Here is a 27,113-nt window from a genome sequence, read left to right as displayed (position 1 = left end):
GAGTCACGTGAACCATTGTACGACTTTAGAATAGGTATGAACGAATGTGCTGTATGTCAAAGGAGGCCATGGCCTGGGATGGTGGCATGCTGACAGGTCATATGACCAGAGACAGGTGTGAACAACAGACACACAGGCACTAAAACAAGCAACCACACAGATAATGCTTTGTATAGTGAAAAGTGTATGCCGACTATAGCTTCCACAAAGCTAGGCTACTCTCTTTGTGATCCAGTTGTTGTGCATATGTGTATCTTACTACTGTAGCCCACTCATCTAATTGTTTTGTGTACTTTTAATGAGATGGCTTTTTATTGAATTATGCTTTTTCATCCTGGCGTTGGGGGTCTGCTGCCAAATTGTTGCAGAGACGGATATAAAGGGAGTTAATTATTTAGGGTGTCCTCAGCCTGTTCTTGTCCATCTAAGGTTAAGTAACCAAGAGTGAACTGAACAAATCGGGAAACGGGACATGGTCGAAATGGGAGAAGGGGTGAAAGAGAGACCCTCAGTGATATAAAAAATAAAAAGTAAGCCTTGTCATATCAGGAAATGTTCCACCAGCTAGCCGAACATTACATTCTAGTACTGCCATTCTTCCGTGGCATTGCATCTCTGAAGACCAACACCCTCTATATAGTAGACTGTCTGAATGGAGAAAGCATACTGGTATCTTAATTTTACTCATCCAATAGCCAAACACACATAACTGTTAGGCCGCATGGCATGTCACATGACGTGTTAGTTATTGTGTTAGTTATTACTGGGTCATTGTGGAATAGGACACCTGTCACATGTTAGCATTGGTTTTGAGTGGCAATATTTTAGCATACATAAATGGTATAGAATTAGAAAGAGGACAGACATATTTGATCAATATACATTTATTTTTTAGCTTTTCAATGTCAGGGGAATCTGAATTGTCGCATTTCATTAGTTGTTGTATTGTAGCGCTCTCTAGTGGTGTTTTTATTACATTGCCAATTACAGTATGTGCCTGTCTGTGGTGACGTCTGCTTTCGTGTTTCGAGCACAAGGTCACAGAGTCAACTGCGCTTGCAGGCTTGATGATTTATCAGAACCATAGGTGCAGGCGACAGCCGATTGACTGATCTACAAATCACCTTGCATCATAAATAAATACTCATTATTATTTGTAGATGAGTCAGTCAGTCACAATTTATCTATACAGTGCTTGACTTGGACTGGAATAGCTGCCAGTACTCATTTTGGGTGCCGGTATTCCTACTGTTTATATTTAGGTGCAGGAACACCACAATTCTTTTGAGCTAATATTCTATAAGAGGAACAGGAGCTCAAGCAGAAGAAAATGTGAGGTGCTGGTACTCAGCTCTGGTGATCTCCCGTCCAAGTCAAGCACTGGATATATCACAGTTTGATGCTCTCAAACTCGCCTGCACTGCAATGTAGAATAAGCTCATTGAGATCCTATTGAATTACTAGAGAGGCTATGTCATGACCCCTCAAAGTTCCAGAATGGTATGAACATAGCAACCATAGATGCGGTAAAGGAGTGTAGACTGTTCCATTGACCAGATTTGAGCACATTCCACACATCTGATGTAAAAAAAATATTGGATATTCATCAAATCCGTCATGATTGATGTATTGTAACAGGCCCACAATGTGGTTACTAAAGTCTGATTTGGATAGATTTGGCTGTACAAGTTGTCCCTTTTCAGGTTTAGAAGTGACTGCTAAATGCACAGTCCTGTTTATGTAAAATGGTTAGTATACAGAACTCGGTGGTGATAGTCAGTCACCTTTTACTGTAATGCAGTTGATTGAGAAAGGTGATAGTCAGTTGGACAACTGAATGCATTCAACCTAAATGCTTCTTCCGCATTTAAGCTCTGAGTCAGAGAGGTGTGGGGGGTGGCCTTAATCAACATTGTTGGCACAGTTGTTGTTAACTGCCTTGCTCAAGGGCACAATGGCCAATTTTTCCACCTAGCCGGCTCAGGTATTCAAACAAGCAACCTTTTGGTTACTGGCCCAACGCTCTTAACCACTAGGCTACCTGTCACCCCAGAGGACGATGAACATGTGTTGGGGTTGACATCTATACAAGCATTATACTCAGCTTTTTACTGCAACATGTGAAATACACATATGAACAATAGCCTAAATGTAGGCACATTTTTCTGGAGGGCAATGAGGAGACTCGGGAACATTCCCCCACGGCCCTTTCTCCCACGCGATTCCATGGCAATTCTGTTGTTTTGGTCGAGTTTGATTAACCTCTACCTTATCTAAATGGCTGACCTATGATACCGTCATCCGGTGCATAGGAACAGGTGTGTGAGACTGTCAGAGACCCACATAGGGAGGTGCTACCAGACAGGCTTATGCTTTTTATCATCACTTTGGGTCAACATGCCTTTTAGCAGAGGGATTACTGCAGCAACCTCACCCAGTATGTCAGATTACATGGTTATGGGATCAAAACTCTTTTCTATATATGTTAAAACTATAATTTAACTATAGTAAACTAACTATTATCTGTAGTTTATTATTTACTATTTATAAACAACTGTATACTCTTTATAAATGGTACCTTTGAGGAATCTACTTTGAAGAATCTAAAATATATTTGGATTTATTTAACACTTTTTTGGTCACTACATGATTCCACATGTGTTATTTCAGAGTTTTGATGTCTTCACTATTAATCTACAATGTAGAAAATAAAGAAAACCCTTGAATGAGTAGGTGTGTCCAAATTTTTGACGGGGACTGTATATATTTTTTGTACTTTTACCCCATTTTTCTCCCCAATTTGGTGTTATAGCCTTGTCCCATTTCTGCAACTCCCGTATGGACTCGGGAGATGCAAAGTTCGAGAGCCATGCATCCACCGAAACACAACCCTGCCAAGCCGCACTGCTTCTTGCCACACTGCTCGCTTAACCCGGAAGCCAGCGGCACCAATACAATACAATTGGCAATCAATGTCAGCTTGCAGGCACCCCGCCCACCACAAGAAGTGGCTAGAGCATGATGGGACAAGGACATCCTGACTGGTCAAACCCTCCCCTGACCCCAAACAACGCTGTGCGCTGCCTCAAGGGTCTCCCAGTCATGGCTGGGTGTCACACAGCTTGGGATCGAATCTGGGTCTGTAGTGATGCCTTAGACCGCTGCGTCACTCAGGAGGCCCTAAATGGTACCTTAATGTAAAGTGTTAGCCTACTGTTAGAAGTAAGGGTTTATTTAGTGACAGAGCATCCACAATGGACTCCCTCGCTGAAAACTGAAGCATTTGGACCATTAGGGCTCTATTCAATCTGTATCGCTGAAGTGTTACAGAGAGCACGCTAGAAATGTAAAGGTAATTTCCTATTAAGCCGACATCTGCAGCATTTACCATGAATGCAGTCTCTGCTAACACAGGAACATTGCCTTTAAATTTCAATCATGTTGTAATGCTGAATTTTAGCAGTATGGAATTAATAGAGCCCTTAATCAGGCTGCTTTACAATACAGATTTATGTTAATATGTTAAATTCAAAGAATCTTTGTAATATATACAGCACTTAATTAATTTCCTAATGGATTCTATAAATTTACTCTTTGAGTGATATTTTAATGTCTTAGTATGGGAGCTTTGCCAACTCCGTACTCCCATATGTCCAATTTGACTTATACATTGTAGATGCCTAGGCCTACTATCTGTAATCAGATGAAGATTAAATAGAGCTAAGATTATTCATGAAAAACATAGCTATCACAACTCTACCTGCCCTTGTAGATGTATCATGAGTTAGTGACTGAATGGATGGGCGAGGTTACTGTACTAATCCCTCTTCTAAAATACTTGTTTTCGGCTCCTCGTGTTGACATATGGCCTGGTGGTCCCTCCCTGTGTGGCTGTATAAAAACTATGCTCTGTCTCACTCACACACCTGCTTCCACCTTGAGCATCTCCACCCGCTAAAGGAGCACGGACCAGAGCCTCAACTTCGCCATTTTCGCCTTGCTCCTGCTTGGTCTCTCCCAGGCCCACTCTCCGCTTGTAAAAGCTGGAGCCCTCGGCACGGCTGAGCTCCTATCTAAACTCTCAACTCACTGTAGTGTTCAGAATCACTCACGCAGTGATTGTCTCCTCTGCAAGAATGGCCTGTTGAGGATGGTACGTTTTCACTTTAAATGCACAATACTGTGCAGTGCTATATAATAATCATGTCTACTGTATATTGAAAAGGTACATATTATTTGTGCAATTTACAACACTAGCTAGAAACACAATGCTGAACTAGCAAGAAATATTTAAATACTGCAGTATAGCAGCTGCCATGTAACCATGTACACTCCTGTTCAGATGTCATTACCAAATAATCTAATACTTTAGACATCACTACAAGGATCCTTGAGGCAAACAAAGGTACATAAAATTGATTTATAAGCTCACAAATCAGTATCTGATTAACATAACATCTACAATCCATATCTTCGTTATGTTATTGTTACACAGGAACATTGCCTTTAAATTTCAATCAATCGTTATGTTATTATTATGTGATCCACTCGACTCTTTGCACTAAGGGATGAGCCATCCACTTGACTCTTTGCACTAAAGGATGAGCCATCCACTTGACTCTTTGCACTTAGGGATGAGCCATCCACTTGACTCTTTGCACTAAAGGATGAGCCATCCACTTGACTCTTTGCACTTAGGGATGAGCCATCCACTTGACTCTTTGCACTAAAGGATGAGCCATCCACTCGACTCTTTGCACTTAGGGATGAGCTATCCACTTGACTCTTTGCACTAAGGGATGAGCCATCCACTTGACTCTTTGCACTTAGGGATGAGCCATCCACTTGACTCTTTGCACTAAAGGATGAGCCATCCACTTGACTCTTTGCACTAAAGGATGAGCCATCCACTTGACTCTTTGCACTTAGGGATGAGCCATCCACTTGACTCTGCACTAAGTAATGAGCCATCCACTTGTCTCTTTGCACCTAGGGATGAGCCTAAGAACCTCCTAACATCAAGGCGGTGGCCCGTTCCTGTAGGTTCATGCTCTACAACATCCGACCCTGCCTCACACAGGAAGCGGCGCAGGTCCAATCCAGGCACTTGTCATCTCCCGCTGGACTACTGCAAGGATGAGCCATCCACCTTGACTCTTTCCTCCGCACTGGCTTCCAGGGATGAGCCATCCACGGAGCTGTGAGGGGAACTCAGTACCTCCAGGCTCTGATCACCCTACACCCAAACAAGGGCACTGAGCCATCCACTCTGGCCTGCTCGCCTCCCTACCACTGAGGAAGTACAGTTCCCGCTCAGCCCAGTCAAAACTGTTCGCTGCTCTGGCTCCCCAATGGTGGAACACACTCCCTCACGAGGGACAGCGGAGCCATCCACTTGAGACACCTCCCCACCTCTTTACCTAGGATAGGATAAAGTAATCCTTCTCACCCCCTTAAAAGATGATGCACTATCCACTGGATGTCATAAGGTGAATGCACCAATTTGTAAGTCGCTCTGGATAAGAGCACTTAAATGTAAATGTAAATGAGCCATCCACTTGACTCTTTGCACTAAGGGATGAGCCATCCACTTGACTGCACTAAGGGATGAGCCATCCACTTGACTCTGCACTAAGGGATGAGCCATCCACTTGAGCCATCCACTGACTGCACTAAGGAATGAGCCATCCACTTGACTCTGCACTAAGGGATGAGCCATCCACTTGACTCTGCACTAAGGAATGAGCCATCCACTTGACTCTGCACTAAGGGATGAGCCATCCACTTGACTGCACTAAGGAATGAGCCATCCACTTGACTCTGCACTAAGGGATGAGCCATCCACTTGACTCTGCACTAAGGGATGAGCCATCCACTTGACTGCACTAAGGAATGAGCCATCCACTTGACTCTGCACTAAGGGATGAGCCATCCACTTGACTCTGCACTAAGGGATGAGCCATCCACTTGACTGCACTAAGGGATGAGCCATCCACTTGACTGCACTAAGGAATGAGCCATCCACTTGACTCTGCACTAAGGGATGAGCCATCCACTTGACTCTGCACTAAGGGATGAGCCATCCACTTGACTCTGCACTAAGGGATGAGCCATCCACTTGACTGCACTAAGGGATGAGCCATCCACTTGACTGCACTAAGGAATGAGCCATCCACTTGACTCTGCACTAAGGGATGAGCCATCCACTTGACTCTGCACTAAGGGATGAGCCATCCACTTGACTCTGCACTAAGGGATGAGCCATCCACTTGACTCTGCACTAAGGGATGAGCCATCCACTTGACTCTGCACTAAGGGATGAGCCATCCACTTGACTCTGCACTAAGGGATGAGCCATCCACTTGACTCTGCACTAAGGGATGAGCCATCCACTTGACTCTGCACTAAGGGATGAGCCAGATGCTGATGGAGGGAGATGTAGCTGTACTCAGGACCAGAAACGCCATGAAGTGTTGTGGCAACAGCAACTACTGCAGATGGACCAAATCCTCCTCTGGACTGGTGGAGGTGTTATATCATAAGACAATTACTTCTGTAAGTGAAAATAATTATTTTATTTATAAATTGACATAGCACATTCATTATTTATTCTTAAGCCATGAACACATATAATCTGATGTTATGATGTGATAAAGCAAGTGAGACAGAAGTCTTATTGGTCTTCATCACAGATGACTCCGAAAAGGCTATGATTGAGACGTCCATGAAATCGTTTCACACAAGAACCTGCATTCGATTTGGTCCCTGGAGCGGCCAGTAAGACTACATTGACATTCAGAGTAAAACTGGATGAGTTTAACTCACATGTCCACACATTGGGCATCTACCATGAGCACAACAGGAGTGACGGAGACCAGTATGTCAAGATCTATTGGTCAATTGGGGAAAACTATCCTCTCACTCTCATGGTCAAGTGCCCATATATCAAATCAAATTCATTGACACCTTTTAAGAATTTCGCTATCTTACCTCAACAACATCAACAAGTATCAGAAGCACTTTCATATATACTCATATCCATCTATACTTCCAGAAACAGGACACCAACAATCCAAATACGCCTTATGACAATTCAACGCATTACCCAATTTGGATTTCAAGCTTTGTAAGACATGATGGCACTTTTTAAGAGTCAATTTCCTACTGTTTTGATACTGTTCTTTTCTCATAAAATGTGTCCCTCTTCCATTTTAGGACCTGCATTCTCAATTGAGAATGGGAAGGACACCATCACTCCTATTCCTAATCCGTCTGTGAAAATAGGATGTTTATGTTCAGAGGATCAAATCACATTTAAGTCATCACATGCTTCATATACAACAAGTGTAGACTAACAGTAAGATGCTTACTTGCAGGCCCAACAATGCAGAGAGAAAGAAATGAGAGAAATAATAGAAAAGTAAAACACGTAATAATAAATACACAATGATGGTATCAGTAGCGAGTCAATGTGCAGGGATACGAGGTGATTGAGGTAGATATGTACATATAACTAGGAATAAAGGGACAGATAATAAACAGTAGCGGCAGCGTATGTAATGAGTCAAAAAAGTTTGTACAAAAAGGGTCAATGCAGGTAGTCTACGTAGCTATTTGTTTAACTATTTAGCAGTCTTATGGCTTGGGGGTAGAAGCTGTTCAGGGTCCTGTTGGTTATAGACTTGGTGCATCGGTGCCGCTTGCCGTGCGCTAGCAGAGAGAATAGTCTATGACTTGAGTGGCTGGAGTCTTTGAAAATGGTTAGTGCTTTTCTCTGACACCGACTGGAATAAAGGTCCTGGATGGCAGGGAGCTGTGATGTACTGGGCTGTACGCACTACCCTCTGTAGCGCCAAGCGGTCTTATGCCGAGCAGTTGTCATACAAAGCGGTGATGCAGCCAGTCAAGATGCTGTCAGTGGTGCAGCTGTAGAACTTTTTGAGGATCTGAGGGCCCATGCCAAATCCTTTCAGCATCCTGAGTGGGAAGAGGCATTGTAGTGCTCTCTTCATGACTGTGTTGGTGTGTGTGGACCAAGATAGATCCTTAGTGATGTGGACACCGAGGAAGTTGAAGCTCTCGACCCACTCCACTATAGCCCTGTCGATGTGAATGGGGGCGTGCTCAGCCCTTCATTTCCTGTAGTCCACAATCAGCTCCTTTGTCTTGCTGATGTTGAAGGAGAAGTTGCTGTTCTGAAACCCCACTGCCAGGTCTCTTACCTCCTCCCTATAGGCTGTCTCATCGTCGTCGGTGTCGTGTTGTCAGCAAACTTAATGATGGTGTTGGAGTCGTGCATGGCCAGGCAGTCGTAGGTGAACAGGGAATACAGTAGGGGACTAAGCACTAAGCATCCCTGAGGGCCCCCCGTGTTGAGGGTTAGCAGTGGTGGATGTGTTGTTGCCTACCCTCAACACCTGGGGGAGGCCCGTCAGGAAGTCCAGGATTCAGTTGCAGAGGGAGGTGTTCAGTCCCAGGGTCCTAAGCTTAGTGATGAGTTTTGAGGGCACTATGATGCTGTAGTCAATCCTTTTGTCCAGGGGGCCCTCGAGTTGTGCAGCAGGGGCCCCCGAGTGGCACAGCAGTCTAAGGCACTGCGTCTCAGTGCTAGAGGCGTTACTACAGACACCCTGGTTCGAATCCAGGCTGTATCACCAACAGCCGTGATTGGAAGTCCCATAGGGCGGTGCACAATTGGCCCAGCGTCGTCTGGTTTTGGCCGGTGTCGTCATTGTAAATAAGAATTTGTTCTTAACTGACTTGCCGTGTTAAATAAAGGTTCAAATAAATAAAAAAAACATCCTGCAAGCGTCAGAGCCAGAGTAGTAGGATTCGATCTTAGTCCTGTATTGACTCTTTATTTGTTCGGAGAGCATAGTGGGATTTCTTATAAACGTCCGCATTAGTGTCCCACTCCTTGAAAGCGGCAGCCTTTAGCTCAGTGAGTATGTTGCCTGGCTTCTGGTTGTGATATGTAAGTACGGTCACTGTGGGGATGATGTCATCGATGCACTTATTAATACCACCCTGCATACCACCGCTTGTTTCTGAAGCTAAGCAGGGTTGGTCCTGGTCAGTCCCTGGATGGGAGACCAGATGCTGCTGGAAGTGGTGTTGGAGGGCCAGTAGGAGGCACTCTTTCCTCTGGTCTAAAAAGTATCCCAATACCCCAGGGTAGTGGTGGGGACACTGCCCTGTGTAGGGTGCTGTCTTTCCGATGGGATGTTGAACAGGTGTCCTGACTCTCTGAGGTCATTAAAGATCCCATGGCACTTATTGTAAGAGTAGGGGTGTAAACCCTGGGTCCTGGCTAAATTCCCAATCTGGCCCTCATACCATCCCAGCAACCTAATAATCCCCAGTTTGAAATTGGGTCATTCATCTCCCTCTTTTCCCCTGTAACTATTCCCTAGGTTGTTGCTGTAAATGAGAATGTGTTCTCAGTCAACTTACCTGGTAAAATAATGGATAAATGAAATTGTGACTGATGTGGTAAACTCTATGTAATCGGATGAATCCTGGAACATATTCCAGTCTGCGCTAGTGAAACAGTCGTGTCACTGGTATTTCCTGTTTGAGCGTTTGCTTGTAAGCAAGAATCTGAGTATGAGTTATGGTCAGATTTGCCAAATGATCAACAACCTGTGTCAGTGCAGTGAATATGAACTTTTTTAAACAATTTATTTCCCAATTTTAATTTCCTTAAGTGGTCTTAACTGCAAAAATGTGTTGATAAGACATATCACATGTTGTTTTTCTCATTTCAGGCATGTAGTTTGTTAATTGAAGAACTGAGAAAAGATGGTTGTATGCAATATAATTCTAAATGACTGTTATTCATTCTCAGTGTGCCACTGTATCTTCATTGTCCTTCATTTACTGACAGTCATCTTTCCGTTCCTCAGGAAAACAATAAAAATGATGGAAATTCTCTCACACACATGCACACACAAAATATTCTGATTATTTGAAAAATGTGTTGTTTATTTTACAGAACAGTTGTGTGTAATACATTCAAATAATAATACTCACAAATATATACAATGGCATATGCTGTACACAGTGCACACAGTAATAACGTCACTAGTGTAATACTTAGGCTAAGGTCATGCAAGACCAGATATGGTTATTGGCAGAGACTGGATTTACTCGTGCCTTGAATTAGAACTTTCCTATTATATACACCAAAGCTTTGTTCTCTAAAGTTTGGGCTCTAGACATTCAGGGACAAATTCATTATGGGAGAGTTATTGTCATAAGGCTTTTTTCCCCTAACGGCAAAAAATATAAATTGATTCAGAGTATTAAAAAAAATACAATGCATGTTGGTGTGCCTCACTGCTTGTTATATCCAGAGAAAACAGGGCTTTGCAGTTTCATGATTGCCCAGTAGGGAGCGCTCACTCCATAAGCAAACATGGATAAGTGGGGCACATAAGATTGTGTTCCTTATTAAAATGCTACGAAGGCAACATCAGGTTAAAGAAGTGACGTGGTTAAGTTTTGTTAGGATTATTTGAATAAGTCAATCTGCTATATTACATCAAGGCTCACTCCCTATTTGAATCAGGCATACACACACTCAAACTATGTTTATGAAACATGAACAGTGTAGTGAAAAAAACATAATCAATCAGGTTCAGTTCTTCCCACAACTTCTTCTTCCCTTCACCCCTAAAAAGAGCAGAGTCAGGGATTTTCTAGCTTGACAGTTTCATAAATTGTCTTTTTTTCCATATGTTTATCCATTTTCAACATGCTCTGAAAAAACATACAAACTCACCTTTGAGCATTTGGTTCATCTATCCTTCGGTGGCGGTGGATTTTCAGGGGGTTTTATGTCTCCATTGGGCTCTTTCTTCTCAGGCTTGGTAGGGCTAATTTTCGGGCTCTTCTCTGGGGGTGGCCTTCTGGGCCGTCTCCTCTTGGGCTTTCGTGAGCGTGTAGAGACGGGCTGTGTTGTATCCAACAGGGGATCCAAATGTAATTTTCCACTAACTGCATCTGAGGACTCATCAATGTATGCCAGGTTCTCTCCAAAGTAGTCCAGAGGCTGAGAATACAGGGATTCTGGAAAGGCATTCTCCTTATCGACATCCTTCTCTTTTTCCTCTACTACCCGCTCATGCTGCGAGACCTCTGACCCTGTCGCAGATCCAGACTCTGACTCGTTGGATGAGTAAGAGTATGAGGACGATCCAGTCTCTGATTGACTGTTCAGCTGGCCATTCTCCATCACTCTGCCCCCCTTCCCAGGGGCCCCAGTCCCAGACACATGGCCTGCCCCATTGCCTCGGCTGCGAGGGCCATGTCGACGCTTTCGTCGTCGTCGTTTGAAGGGGTCGTCTGGCATGCGGAAGTCCACGGACATGTTCTGAATGTTCTGACCCCAGTCAGTGGTACGGGCTCTGAGCTCCTCCATCTGGGAAGAGAGAGGAAAGAGATCAAATCACTATTTAAAGATAATCTAATGAAGTCACAATACACTTGAGAGTTGATAAGAGAGGAAGGGAGGATCATTGAGAAATAGAACAGGTGGCTATAGGTGACAGTGTAGAGTGCAGCCCATTTGCTTGTAGGTTGTACTCTCCCATTTTGGGCCCGATCAGTTTTTACACACCTCAGCCCTGGTCTTCTTGGACAGGACCCGAAGCCAGTTTGCCACCATGGACAGGATGGAAGCAAAGTAGGCCAGGCCCAGCAGGATCCAGAACCACACCAGGGGCTTGTACCAGTGGTCTTTACCACCATCTCCACTATCACCTGACAGAGATAAGCAATAGGATAGGTATAGATAGGGGTTTACAGGTGTAGACAATGGAGAATCAGCAACCTTACAGGTCTAAAGGTTAGTTTACACATGACAGATCTGCTGTTAAAACCCCCTAGAATCTAAGCCTGGGTGGGAACCAAATAAGGGTTTTCAAAGGGTTCTCCTATGCGGACAGCCAAATAACCATTTAAGGTTCTAGATAGCATCTTTTTTTCTAAGAGTGTACAGTCTAATAAGCATGAATCAATCACGTCTCACTGGAGCAGACGAGCCTATTGTTGATTTTTGGTGGCATCATGTTTTAAAATGATCATACCAAGGATAATTTAGCTATTTGATTTTGAATTTTAGTACCCCTTTAGGTATAAAAAAACATATTTGATGAAACATTGAATTTGGCCAAACTGTGATTAGCCCATAGAAACACATTGAATAACAGATTTATACATGGGAAAACAGTCTCATCTTTCCATAGTGGGGTCATAATAGTTTTTAGGCCAAAACCGCTAAAGACGTTTTCGGGAGAAGACCGATTTTCGGGATGTCTCATGGTCTGCTCTGCCACCTTTCACCACAGATGCGGAAGGCCGACATCAGCGGATGAGGTGAATTAAGACGCAGCCCAGTTAGAGAGATATCTCTAGATTAAACAGTTCTCCCGAGTGGCATAGCGGTCTAAGGCACTGCATTGCAGTGTTAGAGGTGTCACTGCAGACCCTGGTTCGTTCCCAGGCTGTGCCACAACCGGCCGTGATTAGGGCGGCGCACAATTGGCCCAGCGTTGTCCAGGGTAGGGTTTGGCCGGGGGTTTAGCCGTCATTGTAAATAAGAATGTGTTCTTAATTGACTTACCTGGTTAAATATCATTTTAAAAACAGATTTTTACATGTTTTATTATGCTAATTAGATTTCAGCGGGGGCGCAGACTTCGACTCTAGGGGTTTATTAAATTAATCTCACATTAGTGAACATTACAGACTGAGCTGCCGGAAAACTCTATGGGTTTAATAATTAAACTTTCATTCAATGATTAAATTATTCACAAAGAGTAAAATAAATGTCCAGTTTAATGAGTGACTGTATTTTATCACTCAGGCCTCCTAAACTACATCAATCTCGAGTAGCAGGTGTTTGTGTCTGTTAATGTGTCTCAACACTGAAAGAGAGAGTTTCAACACTGAAAAGAGTTTCAACAATGAAAAGAGAGTTTCAACTAGGAAAAGAGAGTTTCAACTAGGAAAAGAGAGTTTCAACTAGGAAAAGAGAGTTTCAACTCGGAAAAGAGAGTTTCAACAATGAAAAGAGAGTTTCAACTAGGAAAAGAGAATTTCAACTAGGAAAAGAGAGTTTCAACTAGGAAAAGAGAGTTTCAACTCAGAAAATAGAGTTTCAACAATGAAAAGAGAGTTTCAACTAGGAAAAGAGAGTTTCAACTAGGAAAAGAGAGTTTCAACTCGGAAAAGAGAGTTTCAACACTGAAAAGAGTTTCAACAGGGAGAGAGTTTCAACAATGAAAAGAGAGTTTCAACAATGAAAAGAGAGTTTCAACTAGGAAAAGAGAATTTCACTTAGGAAAAGAGAGTTTCAACTAGGAAAAGAGAGTTTCAACTCAGAAAATAGAGTTTCAACAATGAAAAGAGAGTTTCAACTAGGAAAAGAGAGTTTCAACTAGGAAAAGAGAGTTTCAACTAGGAAAAGAGAGTTTCAACTCGGAAAAGAGAGTTTCAACAATGAAAAGAGAGTTTCAACTAGGAAAAGAGAATTTCAACTAGGAAAAGAGAGTTTCAACTAGGAAAAGAGAGTTTCAACTCGGAAAAGAGAATTTCAACTCGGAAAAGAGAGTTTCAACTAGGAAAAGAGAGTTTCAACTCGGAAAAGAGAGTTTCAACAATGAAAAGAGAGTTTCAACTAGGTAAAGAGAGTTTCAACTATGTAAAGAGAGTTTCAACTATGTAAAGAGAGTTTCAACTATGTAAAGAGAGTTTCAACTATGTAAAGAGAGTTTCAACAATGTAAAGAGAGTTTCAACTATGTAAAGAGAGTTTCAACAATGTAAAGAGAGTTTCAACTCGGAAAAGAGAGTTTCAACTATGTAAAGAGAGTTTCAACTATGTAAAGAGAGTTTCAACTATGTAAAGAGAGTTTCAACTATGTAAAGAGAGTTTCAACAATGTAAAGAGAGTTTCAACAATGAAATGTGTGTTTTGACCTTTTGAGACAGATTCCTTGACCCAATCCTAAATGCAGTGGCGGAAGTACCTGCAACATAGTCTCCAAAACCCACTGTAGTCAGGGTGATGACAACAAAGTAGGACGCCTCCAGGAGAGTCCACTTCTCCACCTCCTGAAACACCAGCGTTGGCACTGCAACGAAGAGTGCTACCCCCAACAGGATGGAGAGTATGGCTGAGATGACTCGAACAATAGTAGGACTCACCTTCCATTTCTGAGAGGGAGACAGCAAAACATGAACAAGAGGAAAGAAGGAAATGGAGGGACTGAAATACTGACAGGCCGAGAAAGACAGAGGAAACACATTCAACCAAATATTTAGTGTCTCACCGCTAAGAGAAATTCAATTTTGAGGATGGCCTTCCTCAGCCCGGTCCCCAGATGGTCTCCAACTCCAGCCAGCAGGATACCAAACAGAGGGATCCCCACCAGGGCATAAAAGATACAGAACAGCTGCCCCCCTTCTGTCTTTGGGGAGATGTTCCCAAAACCTGAGGATGATGGTTTGTAGAGCTTTAGGATTGGGATAGGTAGTGTCAGTGTGTAACAATGGATTAAACATCAGCCTGCTGATTTACCGATGGTGGTGACGATGGTCCCAGAGAAGAAAAAGGCGCTGGCCAAGTCCCATTGGCTGGTGAAGGTGGAGGAATTGCTGCTAGGATCCACACCCGCACCCATAGCATCTGCCACCTCCTGGGATGGGACAGTCAGAAAGTTAAAGTGATAAGAGAGAGAAGAGAAACAGTGATTGTAGTGTTTGGACCTGAATATTTCTGTATTTGCATTGTACAACTTGTTTACGCGCTGCTGTGCGTTTTGTTGCTTACCTTTCTTGCTACCTGCCAACTTTACGTTTCTTTATTTTTTATTACCATTTAGTTCCCTGAATTCCTATCATCCCTTGTAGTCATTGCAGATAATATTCCAATTTTTGGTGACTTTAATATTCACATGGAAAAGTCCACAGACCCACTCCAAAAGGTTTTCGGAGCCATCATCGACTCAGTGGGTTTTGGACAACATGTCTCCGGACCTACTCACTGCTACAGTCAAACACTGTACCTAGTTTTACCCCGTGGAATAAATGTTGTGGATCTTAATGTTTTTCCTCATCATCCTGGACTATCGAACCACCATTTTATTACGTCTGCAATTGCAACAAATAATCTGCTCAGACCCCAACCAAGGATCATCAAAAGTCATGCTATACATTCTCTGACAACCCAAAGATTCCTAGATGCCCTTCCAGACTCCCTCCACCTGCCCAAGGACGTCAGAATACAAAAATCAGTTAACCACCTAACTGAGGAACTTAATTTAACATTGCGCAATACCCTAGATGCAGTCGCACCCCAAAAAACATTTGTCATAAGTAACTAGCTCCCTGGTATACAGAAAATATCCGAGCTCTGAAGCAAGCTTCCAAAAATTGGAACGAAAATGGCGCCACACCAAACTGGAAGTCTTCCGACTAGTTTGGAAAGACAGTACTGTGCAGTATCGAAGAGCCCAAACTGCTCCTCAATCATCCTATTTTTCCAACTTAATTGAGGAAAATAAGAACAATCCAAAATGTATTTTTGATACTGTCACAAAGCTAACTAAAAAATAAGCATTCCCCAAGAGAGGATAGTTTCACTTCAGCAGTGATAAATTCATTAACTTTTTTGAGAAAAAAAAAAGATAATTAGAAAGCAAATTGCGGACTCCTCTTTAAATCTGCACATTCCTCCACAACTCAGTTGTCCTGAGTCTGCACAACTCTGCCACGACATAGGATCAAGGGAGACACTCAAGTTTTTAGTACTACAGTGCCTTGCGAAAGTATTCGGCCCCCTTGAAATTTGCGACCTTTTGACACATTTCAGGCTTCAAACATAAAGATATAAAACTGTATTTTTTTGTGAAGAATCAACAACAAGTGGGACACAATCATCATTTCTGTCCAAAAACGATGCAGAAAAATTAATCCATGCTTTTGTCACTTCTAGGTTAGACTACTGCAATGCTCTACTTTCCGGCTACCCAGATACGGCACTAAATACATTTCAGTTAATGCTTAACACGGCTGCTAGAATCTTGACTAGAACCAAAAAAAATGATCATATTACTCCAGTGCTAGCCTCTCTACACTGGCTTCCTGTTATGGCAAGGGCTTATTTCAAGTTTTTACTGCTAACATTAGGCTTGCTCCTACCTATCTTTCCGAATTGGTCCTGCCGTACATACCTACATGTACGCTACGGTCTCAAGACGCAGGCCTCCTTAAGGGAGCTGGAGGCAGGGCTTTCTTCTATAGAGCTCCATTTTTATGGAATGGTCTGTCTATCCATGTCAGAGACGTGGACTCGGTCTCAACCTTTAAGTATTTTATTGAAGACTCATCTCTTCAGTAGGTCCTATGATTGAGTGTAGTCTGGCCCAGGAGTGTGAAGGTGAACGGAAAGGCACTGGAGTAACGAACCGCCCTTGCTATCTCTGCCTGGTCGGTTCCCCTCTCTCCACTGGGATTCTCTGCCTCAAACCCTATTACAGGAGCTGAGTCACTGGCTTACTGGTACTCTTCCATGCTGTCCCTAGGAGAGGTGCGTCACTTGAATGGGTTGAGTCACTGACGTGATCTTCCTGTCTGGGTTAGCGCCCACCCTTGGGTTGTGCCGTGCTGGAGATCTTCGTGGGCTATTCTCGGCCTTGTCTCAGGATGGTAAGTTGGTGGTTGAAGATATCTCTCTAGTGGTGTGGGGGCTATGCTTTGGCAAAGTGGGTGGAGTTATATCCTGCCTGTTTGGCCCTATCTGGACGGGGCCACAGTGTCTCCCGACCCCTCCTGTCTTTGCCTCCAGTGTTTATGCTGCAGTAGTTTATGTGTCGGGGGGCTAGGGTCAGTCTGTTTTATCTGGAGTATTTATCCTGTCTTACCCGGTGTTCTGTGTGAATTTAAGTGTCCTCTCTAATTCTCTGTCTTTCTTTCTCTCTTTCTCGCCTTTCTTTCTTTCTCTCTCTCAGAGGACCTGAGCCCTAGGACCATGCCTCAGGACTACCTGGCCTGATGACTACTTGCTGTCCCCAGTCCACCTGGCCGTGCTGCTGCTCCAGTTTCAACTGTTCTGCTTGGGGCTATGGAACCCTGACCTATTCACCGGACGTGCTACCTGTCCCAGACCTGCTGTTTTCAACTCTCTAGAGACAGCAGGAGCGGTAGAGATACTCTGAATGATCGGCTATGAAAAGCAAAATGATATTTACTCCTGAGGTGCTAACCTGTTGCACCCTCGACAACCACTGTGATTATTATTATTTGACCCTGCTGGTCATCTATGAACATTTGAACATCTTGGCCATGTTCTGTTATAATCTCCACCTGGCACATCCAGAAGAGTACTGGCCACCCCTCATAGCCTGGTTCCTCTCTAGGTTTCATCCTAGGTTCTGGCCTTTCTAGGGAGTTTTTTCTAGCCACCGTGCTTCTACACCTGCATTTGCTTGCTGTTTGGGGTTTTAGGCTGGAATTCCGTAAACAGCACTTTGTGACATCAGCTGAATTTAAATACATTTGATTGATTGATTGTACTGCAACCCAACTATAGAGGTCTCATTGGATTTCATGACCGTTGCCTTGGACACCCCGAAAGTCTAATATCCCAGTCATTCAGTCATTTTAACCTGTTTGTTCTGTAGGTGTGTGTTTAGCCTATGTAGGGTACCTCTATGAGGGCCTGCAGGATGTCTGGGCTGACGCAGGTGTAGTTCTCCAGGAAGGCTCTGCGTGTGTCCTGCAGCTGTATGTGCTGGCCCTCCTCATGGGGAGCCTCCAGGGCCTGGAACACCACGGCCCCCAGCACTAGGTACAGCAGCACCCCCGTCAGGATACACAGGAGGGTGGAGCAGCGCATGCTTGCACCTTCGTTAAGCCCCAAAGAAGCACGCTTCTTCCCCCCGCTGCCAGTGCTGGAGCGCTCTGGGGCCCAGCTGCAGAACAAACAGACCAAACACAGACAGAAAGCCCATGGAAACAGATGTCACCCACATTAGCTAAACTGCAAGGTAATCATTAACCGGAAACTAAACGTAATACAGACTGTAGCCCCCACCATATTACTGACCTGAAACTAAACGTAATACAGACTGTAGCCCCCACCATATTACTGACCTGAAACTAAACATAATACAGACTGTAGCCCCCACCATATTACTGACCGGAAACCGAAAACATGCTGCTGACGGTTACACTATATGTGTAGGCTGCACTCTTTAAGAAAAGGGTTTCAAAGGGGTTCTTCAGCTGTCCCCATAGGAGAACCCTTTTTGCTACCTGTAACCAAAAGGGGTTTTCAAAGGGTTCTCCCATGGGGACAGCCGAAGAACCATGTAAGGTTCTAGACAGCATCTGTTTTTCTAAGAGTGTACTGTATACAGTCTAATAAGCATGAAGCAATCACTGCAATCACTGTCTCACTGGAGCACACAAGCCTAGTGTTGTTTTTCGGTGGCATCATGGATGTGGTATGAGTTGAAACCAGGAATGGACTTGAATTCTACCAGAGATGTGTCTAAGTAAAGGATCGTTACTATCTACCACACTACTCTTCATCACTTGGTTACCTCTCTCTCTCCTTCTCTTCCTCCCTCTTCCTCCTCTTCCAGCTGCTCTTCCCTCTGCGGCTGAGGATGGAGATTCTGGACCCGTAGCTGCGGGGATGGCCGTCCTCCTCACAGCCCGAAGGTGGGGACACTGGGTGGATTTTACCAAGACGTTGGTGTTGAACAAAATAACCATTGTTGGACCACTAGTTACTGAAGAGATTACTCAGTGATGTTTGACAACAGTACAAATATCATATTAAAGGTTAGTTATTATGTATGAGATCAATCCACTTTGAACACGACAATTCCCTGTTGTTTAGAATTATTTGTTGTTTGTTTTCCATTGATGAGAGGTTCCCTGTGTGACAATGAAACATGTGGTTCAGCACTGATACATGATGCTTTTGATTGTAAACGTAACGTCACCAAAACAACATAACATGAGCTGTCAACCAAAACCCTGTGTGAGAGAGAGAACATACAACAGATGCACATCTCGAATGGATCACATTGGGGAGAGAAAAAAATCATCACGGTGATATAATGGTGGATGGAGCAAGATACACAAACATACAGAATGCAGAGTCAATAAACATAAAAAAAAGGCTGTGTTCAAGACAACTCGCAAACTCTGAATCTCAGGTTAAAGTTAGATAGGTTTTTGTGGCGTAGAGCTTCCTATTGGTTGACTCAGTTACTTTCCAAGTGGGAAATTATGACCTTATCTTTCTACAATGAACTTCCAAGTTCCGAGTCGTCTTGAACGCGGCAATAGAGAAATAGAGGGGTGCTTCAGCCAGCAGAGTGGGTTAGAGCCCGAAAAAGGTGTGTGTGTGTATGTGTCTGCACGTGCCTCCGGCCATGTCTGTCCATTAACACAGGGGAGAAACATTATTCTATACCAGATATGCCACACTAGCAGGCGCGGATGTGTGAAGAATTAATACCCCATGATTCTCAGGTCCCAGATGTGATGTGACTGAGCTGAATTACACATTCAGTGTAATGTCCTTTCCAAGCTGCTGAGTGATTGGGTAGTTTAGTCCTTGACACAGCTTTAGATTTTTAGTCAGCCCAGGTTCAAGACTCCAGGGACACACTAATGCTGTATATTTACATGTAGGTGTAATATTGTCTTCTGTCTGATTTTATGTATTGAAGTTGTGCAGTAGGCCTACACTGTATGTACTGTGAGTGTGTGACAGGTTACATCTGTGCTTTTTCTCTCTCATCTAAGATATAACATTGCTTTTGCAGTCAGCAAGTCCTCTGGGCCTGATTTAACCTGAGACCAATAACCTGTCACCCACACAGTGAAATTTACACTACCCAGCCAAACAACTTCAGCAGCTGCTCGGGATACACAAAAAAAATGCATAGACAGACAAGCCTTTCATCCTAACGTGCAGCTATTTTGCACATGCTCCCAGATCAAAATAACTGCCCTTCAGCCTCCCTTTTAGTCATGTGCATTAGCTGACATCACTAGTGACAGTCAAGTTATGTTTTTATAAAATTACAAAAGCTGTCAAAAAGGCCTTTTCAGTGCCACCAAACAATAATTTGAAACTTTAACAAGGTTTAATTTGAATTGTTCTTAATTACAATCTCTCCATTTTAACATAACTGCACAGTTATAGAAAACCATGAACAGATTTAATGGCTAACTGTCATATGAAGACGTCATCCTTGAGATACCTATCACGCTCAAGTCATGGCCCTTCTAAGGTACAGATACTTCACATAACACAGTCAAAATGCCTGAGAATACATCCTTCGATTACACAGAATGAAGTTGATATGGGGTACTTTATCTGTAACAATGAAACCATTGCAATGTTCATTATCTCATCCAATGGAAGCAGGATTTGTGGTCTCTCTAACACACAGGGGGTGAAGCCTGTGGACATCTCTTACCTCAAAATGAACGATCTTAAAAATCCAGGATATCAGCAGCTATAGGAAGGGTCTCTTTCACACACTCACACTAGACGCTAGGAGAGTAAACGTGCACGAGCGTGCATGTGCATGAGCGCGTGGGAGAGGCTGTTGCTGAGTGTCCAAGAAATGAAAAGCTACTCCATCAAATTGACTTTGAAGAGAGACAGAGCTAGGGAGAGAGGTGGAATCAGAGGGAGAGGTGGAATGAGTGAGAGAAAGGGAGCGGGAGAGATGGAGGGAGGGGTCAATGCAGATACACTGAGCTAGAATTAGCTTATTGCTTTTTTTTGTTTCCTCTACCCTGATTTGGATCACTCAGTTTCTTCAAGGCAATAAGTGGAGAGGAGGGTAGGGACTAACAGTGTCTCTTGTGGAAATCGGACACAGGCTTTTGGTGGCACCTTATTTGGGGAGGAAGGGCACCTGGAATAGGTGGAAAGGTATCAACAACATAAACCACATGGTTTCCATGTGTTTGATGCCGTTCCATTTGCTCCATTCCAGACATTATTATGAGCCGTCCTTCCCTCAGCAGCCTCCACTGGTATCGACATTGTGGTGTAGGCTACATCATGTATGTGTGATAGTGAGCAATTCCACTATTCAGACATACAGTGTAACACTTTTTCACAGTCCTACAATATACTGTAGTCGTGTCGCTCTCTCTATGGGTATGAGTAGCAGAGTATCAGTGTCTCAGTCTGACAGTGCCAGGATCAATTCCTCTAGTGGAGTTTACGAGGTCTGCTGGCGTTACACTGCCGACTCCGCAATGGGCAACAGGCTCCCCCTCCCTCTGCTACCCTCAGCAGAGCCCGTCAAAGAACCCAGCCGCACCCTGGAACTGCTGCTGCTGTGTGTGGTGTGTTGTCATTTGTGTGTGTGCAGCAGTAAGGTTGTGGTTATACTTCCCAGGGCTATGCAGTTGATGGGAGTGAGCTCCCAGAATATCCCAATCAAAGATGTGATGGGGGGGGCAGGTAGCCTAGTGGTTAGAGTGGAGGGGCGGCAGGTAGCCTAGTGGTTAGAGAGGAGGGGCGGCAGGTAGCCTAGTGGTTAGAGAGGAGGGGCGGCAGGTAGCCTAGTGGTTAGAGAGGAGGGGCGGCAGGTAGCCTAGTGGTTAGAGTGGAGGGGCGGCAGGTAGCCTAGTGGTTAGTGGTTAGAGAGGAGGGGCGGCAGGTAGCCTAGTGGTTAGAGTGGAGGGGCGGCAGGTAGCCTAGTGGTTAGAGAGGAGGGGCGGCAGGTAGCCTAGTGGTTAGAGAGGAGGGGCGGCAGGTAGCCTAGTGGTTAGAGAGGCTGGCCAGTAACAGGAGGATTGCCAGTTCAAATCCCAGGTCTGACGGAAAAAATCTGTCGAGAAGTGAGCTGGCAATTGGAGGGTTGCAAGGCACTTAACCCCACACAACAGCTCCCAATGTGGCAGGCCCCTGCACCTCTCCCAAAACCTTGATGTATTTTTGGGTTAAAAGTGGAAGTTACATTTTGGTTGGACCTTGTGTGAAATTGGCCAATAAAGTGATCTTAATTCTTACCACCCTCCTATCTTTCCTGTGTATATATCTTTTTCCATACTACTGCTTTCCTTCCTCTCTTCCTCTCCAAACCAACTTGAGGAGTGCCACTTTATTTCTGCATCCACACAGCTAATGAAACATTTGAAATGTATGAGGTATGTATTTTGTACTACAATTGGACTTTCTACACATACAGCTGCCAGGTAGGATATTAGGTATCTAGAATACCTTTAACTATTTTTCAGAACTATGCTGTATCAAATAGATGTTATTGCTATCGCAGCACCAAACAGAATGGGTGAAATTGGTTGGAATTTCACAACCGTAAGGAGAGGACATCAGGAATGGGACTGACACAATTGACCAAACCTACAGTGGCTTCATCAACTTTATACACTTCAAATATGGACTTCTACGCATGACCAATGCTGTTTTATTGTTCATGACAATACCAGACTGTTTTGGTGTGACAGCAACAACAAGATCACCATTGACATGCACTTTAATCACCATTAGCACTCTCTCTCTTTCTGTCTCTCTCTCACTGTTGGCTCAAATCAATGTCAATTAACTGATGATTGAGTAAACAAAATGTATTTGACTAATGAGGTGTTTAAATATCAAATTGGAATAAATGTTACTATATTTTGAGGGAATGAAAATTCTGTACTGTGTTCTCGTACACTCTTCCAAAAAAAGGTGTTATCTAGAACCTAAATAGGTTATTCGGCTGTCCCCATAGGAGAACCATTTGAATAACACTTTTTTGCTCCAGGTAGAACCCCTTTGGGTTTCATGTAGAACCCTTTTCACAGAGGGTTCTACACGGAACTGAAAATGGTTCTACCTGGAACCGAAAAGGGTTCTCCTATGGGGACAGCTGGATAACTATTTTGGAGCCCTTTTCTAAGAGTGTATGATTCAAATCCTAAATTCCCTAATGGACTCTTAGCTTGGTCTCACTAACCAAAAAGACTGGATGAAGCATGAGACACCTTCAGAGACTGTGTTCCTCAAAGTGGCCCTGTTTGTCAGAGAAGGAGTCTCTAAGATCAAACAGCCCAGTTTGCAATTAACTGATGTACCTATACACTGTTAATTCTGGGCCTATTGCCATCATTGTCAGTGAGTATGAAATATATTAGTCCCCTACTCAGTTAAACAAGGCTTTGACAGGAAAACATAAACGCTCTCCCTCTCTCACTGGCCAGATCAGCTTCCCGGGGCAGTCTCTTCCTTTGTCACTGCATATTACTGTAGTCATTTAATCAATGTACACTATGTTAAATGAAAACGTTTTAAGGCAAAATAAGCATAAATATAATACTTGCATGCAAATGATAAGACAGTCTATCAAGAAAATGATTGGAAGTTATACCAATGTTTCTTCTATACTGTACTACTGGTGCACTGGCAGACAAGGATCATTTGATTAGCTATATACACCCACCAAAGGAACTTTGAGACACATTCAGCTTCGTCAATTCAATCTGTGAGAGAGCCTACAGATCCCCTTTGCTCACAAAAAAAACTGAACTGAGTCCAACTGCTATGAAACAGGAGTCGTATTACTCAGAGGGCTGGGAGTCGGTAAATCAAGGCCAAGCACAGACAGAGGCATACAGGAGATATACTGCATATACTGAGAATCTTGAAGTAAACATAAAAGAGGAACTGATTACTCAGACAAGGAAACAGACAGGAATATACAATAATGAATAAAGTGCTGACACGAATCAGAATATCTGGTCTGAGTGGAAACTGGACATTTGACGATGAAAGTACAGAAGAGGGAAGGGGTGAAACTAAAGTGTTAGAATTGTTAGAATTGCCTTGAGCCAACCGGTGGCCAGAAGACCATCAATCAATATAGACACCCTTCAATAAACTCTAGAGATTCAATGGTGTAGAAATAGTGATGTATTGCTGACAGATTTGCCACAGCCCCTGATTAATTTCAAGACATCAGCATGGAAATAATAACTGAATTGGAAGAGAAAAACATTTTCAATTAATGAAAAAATTATTCTCAAAACGTCAATACTGTCAAACACCATTTTTGTTGTCATCAACACCATTGCAACTTACCTTGTAATTTCTACGAGGAAAAGATAAGAAAATGTAAAAGTCCTTACTTATGTTCCCTCGGAGATGACTGCAGGACTCAGGTTCTCATTTGTTCTTCTCCTCCTTGGTTTCTTAGTATGCTCTGTCTTGGCAAGATGTTTACCTAAACAAAGACAAGTGAGACAAAGCAGCAAGAATACAGAGAGAGAGAGATGAAGAGAGAGTTGATCAGAGAGATAAGGGGCAGATTTACAAGGGATGGGCAATGGAGTGAAAGACAAGCTTCATTGGGATGAAATGTCTACATTGATTTAACTGATGGCAAATTGACCGGCAATTACATGTGAAAAGGAGAGAGTGGGTGGTGGCGAGGGGAGAAACGAGGAAAGGGAGGGATGTGAGAAGTAAAGAAGAGGTGGATGATGACTTGACTTCCATCATGAGCACTTTTTTCAATTAGGGCCTTTTTACATCTAAGCCCCCTTTCTGCCATTTTTGATGATGCATGGACTTCTGGGTCTGGAAATGGATTTGTTTGCAAGCGTCTGCAATTTTGTCCCATTTAGTGGAAGACGGGCTTGCCACAGTGCACTGATAACAAGAAGTCAAATATTGTTACAAGGCGGCTTAGCAAAAAAGTACAACAACGTAGTAACTGCCGTGTAGGTTGGTCGTCTCATATAACTTGTGATAATGTTCTCACACATGTTCTCACACTCAGAGACTTCATTTCACCATTTCTATCAAATTGAAGCTTGCCAGTGACAATTGATTTAAAAACATTACAGTCAGTATCCAATAAATACATTTTACTATGGTTTTCTCTTATTCCTCCAGTCCATACAGTGTTCAGTGCATGACATTACAGAATTGTGGCCATGTATGGTAGCTGACTGAGGCTGAAAGACGTTTCCCCATAGGTCCAACACACCACCTGCAAACCACCAGCACACTCTTATACTGTAATCGATATGCCTAGGAACTTTACACTTTCATCTAATCGCATCTTGTCCAGAAAGGCTTTTAAACAAGGGTAAGAGGGAGGAGAGAGAGAGAGAGAGAGAGAGAGAGAGAGAGAGAGAGAGAGAGAGAGAGAGAGAGAGAGAGAGAGAGAGAGCAAACAAGCCACTGTTGAATCAATTTACAGCGGCCAAGGCAGAAACCATCTGTTTGCCACCATGTGTGAGAGGCTGGGTATGCACAAGATCAGTATGACGCCACTTCACCCACAAAGCAATCGTTTCGTGGAGGGTTTTAATAATCTCTGCCAAACACAGCGTGACTAGGAAAAACATCTGCCCGTGGTTCTCTTGGCGTGCTTCTCCGCTGTCCATGATTCCACCTTCGCAAGCCTGCCCTACTCATGTCCTACTCATGCCCTACTCATGCCCTACTCATGCCCTACTCATGCCCTACTCATGCCCTACTCATGTCCTACTCATGTCCTACTCATTTACATTTACATTTAAGTCATTTAGCAGACGCTCTTACTCATGTGCCACCTACTCATGTCCACTTGCATCTAAATCTTGTTGGGGGGGAGTGATGCCCTACTTACCCTATGTATTCCTGAAGAGGTGGGGTTTCAGGTGTCTCCGGAAGGTGGTGACTCATGTTCCACCATACTCATGTCCCTAGTGGTAGGGAGGCTCATGCCCTACCTCATGTCCTACTCATGGTCTTGTAGCGGATACTCATGCCAGTGGAGAGAGCTACTCATGAACCCTGCGGCGTTCTGGATGAGTTGTAGGGGTTTAATGGCTCATGTCCTACTCATGCGCCCTGTGTCATGCCTACTCATGCCCTACTCATGTTGTCCCACGCCAAGGTTCTTACTCATGTTGTCCCGTGATGGCTCATGTCCTAGGAAGAGGAGCTCATGTCCTACTCATGTCCTGACTCATGCCCTGGTCACTCATGCCCTACAGAGCCAAGTGACTTGGTGTATGCGAGAATAAGAGAGGGCCTAGAACAGAGCCCTGGGGGACACCAGTGGTGATGTCCGCCACGCCACCTGGTACTCATGGACGCAATCATGCGTGGGCTCCCATGCCCTATCTCATTAGCCCTATACAGAGAAGAGCAGTCAGCCCTACCTCATGTCCTACTCAAGAGTGCCCATAGGGATCTCAGAAGGGGTGCAACCCTAAGACTAGCATCAGCTACTTGGTCTGGAGAAGAGAGGAGGGGATAGGGTCAAGCGGGCAGGTTGTTGGGCGCCCTGCCGTCACCCCCGAGGGAGAGAGAGGAGAAAGAGTTCAGAGACAGCCCAGAACATCACTTAGCAGCAGATCGAGGTTGAACATCTGCTTCAGGAGGGAGGAGAAGGTGGCAAAGAGCTTCCTAGGGTTAAAGGCAGATGCTTGGAATTTAGAATGGTAGAAAGTGGCTTTAGCAGCAGAGACAGAGGAGGAAAATGTAGAGAGGAGGGAGTGAAAGGATGCCAGGTCCGCAGGGAGGCGAGTTTTCCTCCATTTCCGCTCGGCTGCCCGGAGCCCATGTCCTACTCATGCCCTACTCATGCTACTTGGTCGGCCCCGTGACAGCCCTGCCGTCCCCCCGGGGCCGGGGTACGCCAGGAGACAGCCCACATCATCAGCAGAGAGAACAGCTGTTGAACGCACGTGTGAGGCAGAAAATGACCCATGATGTGCACACCCGGGGATGGCACTTTGAGGCTGGGGAGCTGATCTGGGTCTTCAGCCCCCTGAGAAAGAAAGGACAATTCCCCAAGCTGGTGTCACTGGTGGGGCCCTGCAGGGTCCTGGCGAGGATGGGAGAGGTTGTCACTGCACCTGGACAGGTTAGCCCCATACAGACGGGCCTCTAACCCCAGGAAGCCCCACAACCCCTCCCTCCACACACACGTCCAGGCCCCGCAGACAGGGCTCGAGGTGGCCCACTCACCCAGTCTCTCCTGTGCCACTGCATGGTTCCCTAGAGCCACAGACTGTATACCCCGTGCCCACGTCGTTTCCCTCCATTTCTCTGCCTTCATC

General features: G+C 44.2%; 1 protein-coding gene across 2 annotated transcripts; it reads right to left on the bottom strand.

Moving 5' to 3' along the window:
• Positions 1-9,975: 9,975 nt before the first annotated feature.
• LOC118385646 (potassium channel subfamily K member 4-like) lies at positions 9,976-24,277 on the bottom strand. Of its 2 annotated transcripts, none has more exons than XM_035772865.2 (9): positions 24,183-24,277; positions 18,611-18,740; positions 17,713-17,977; positions 14,584-14,701; positions 14,336-14,496; positions 14,033-14,219; positions 11,621-11,763; positions 10,784-11,422; positions 9,976-10,674 (listed from the first exon to the last, which is right to left on the bottom strand). In XM_035772865.2, coding segments are annotated over exons 1-8 (1,629 nt in total). In that variant the 5' UTR covers positions 24,184-24,277; the 3' UTR covers positions 9,976-10,674; positions 10,784-10,798. The 2 variants fall into 2 exon arrangements, with proteins under 2 accessions (XP_035628758.1, XP_035628759.1); XM_035772866.2 differs by lacking the exon at positions 24,183-24,277 and adding an exon at positions 20,510-20,814.
• Between the last annotated feature and the right edge of the window lie 2,836 nt (positions 24,278-27,113).

This window comes from Oncorhynchus keta, chromosome 6, assembly GCF_023373465.1.
Source record: "Oncorhynchus keta strain PuntledgeMale-10-30-2019 chromosome 6, Oket_V2, whole genome shotgun sequence".
Classification (NCBI taxonomy): Eukaryota; Metazoa; Chordata; class Actinopteri; order Salmoniformes; family Salmonidae; genus Oncorhynchus; species Oncorhynchus keta.
The sequence above is the reverse complement of the archived record's forward strand: the minus strand, read 5'-3'. Positions and strand labels throughout refer to the sequence as shown.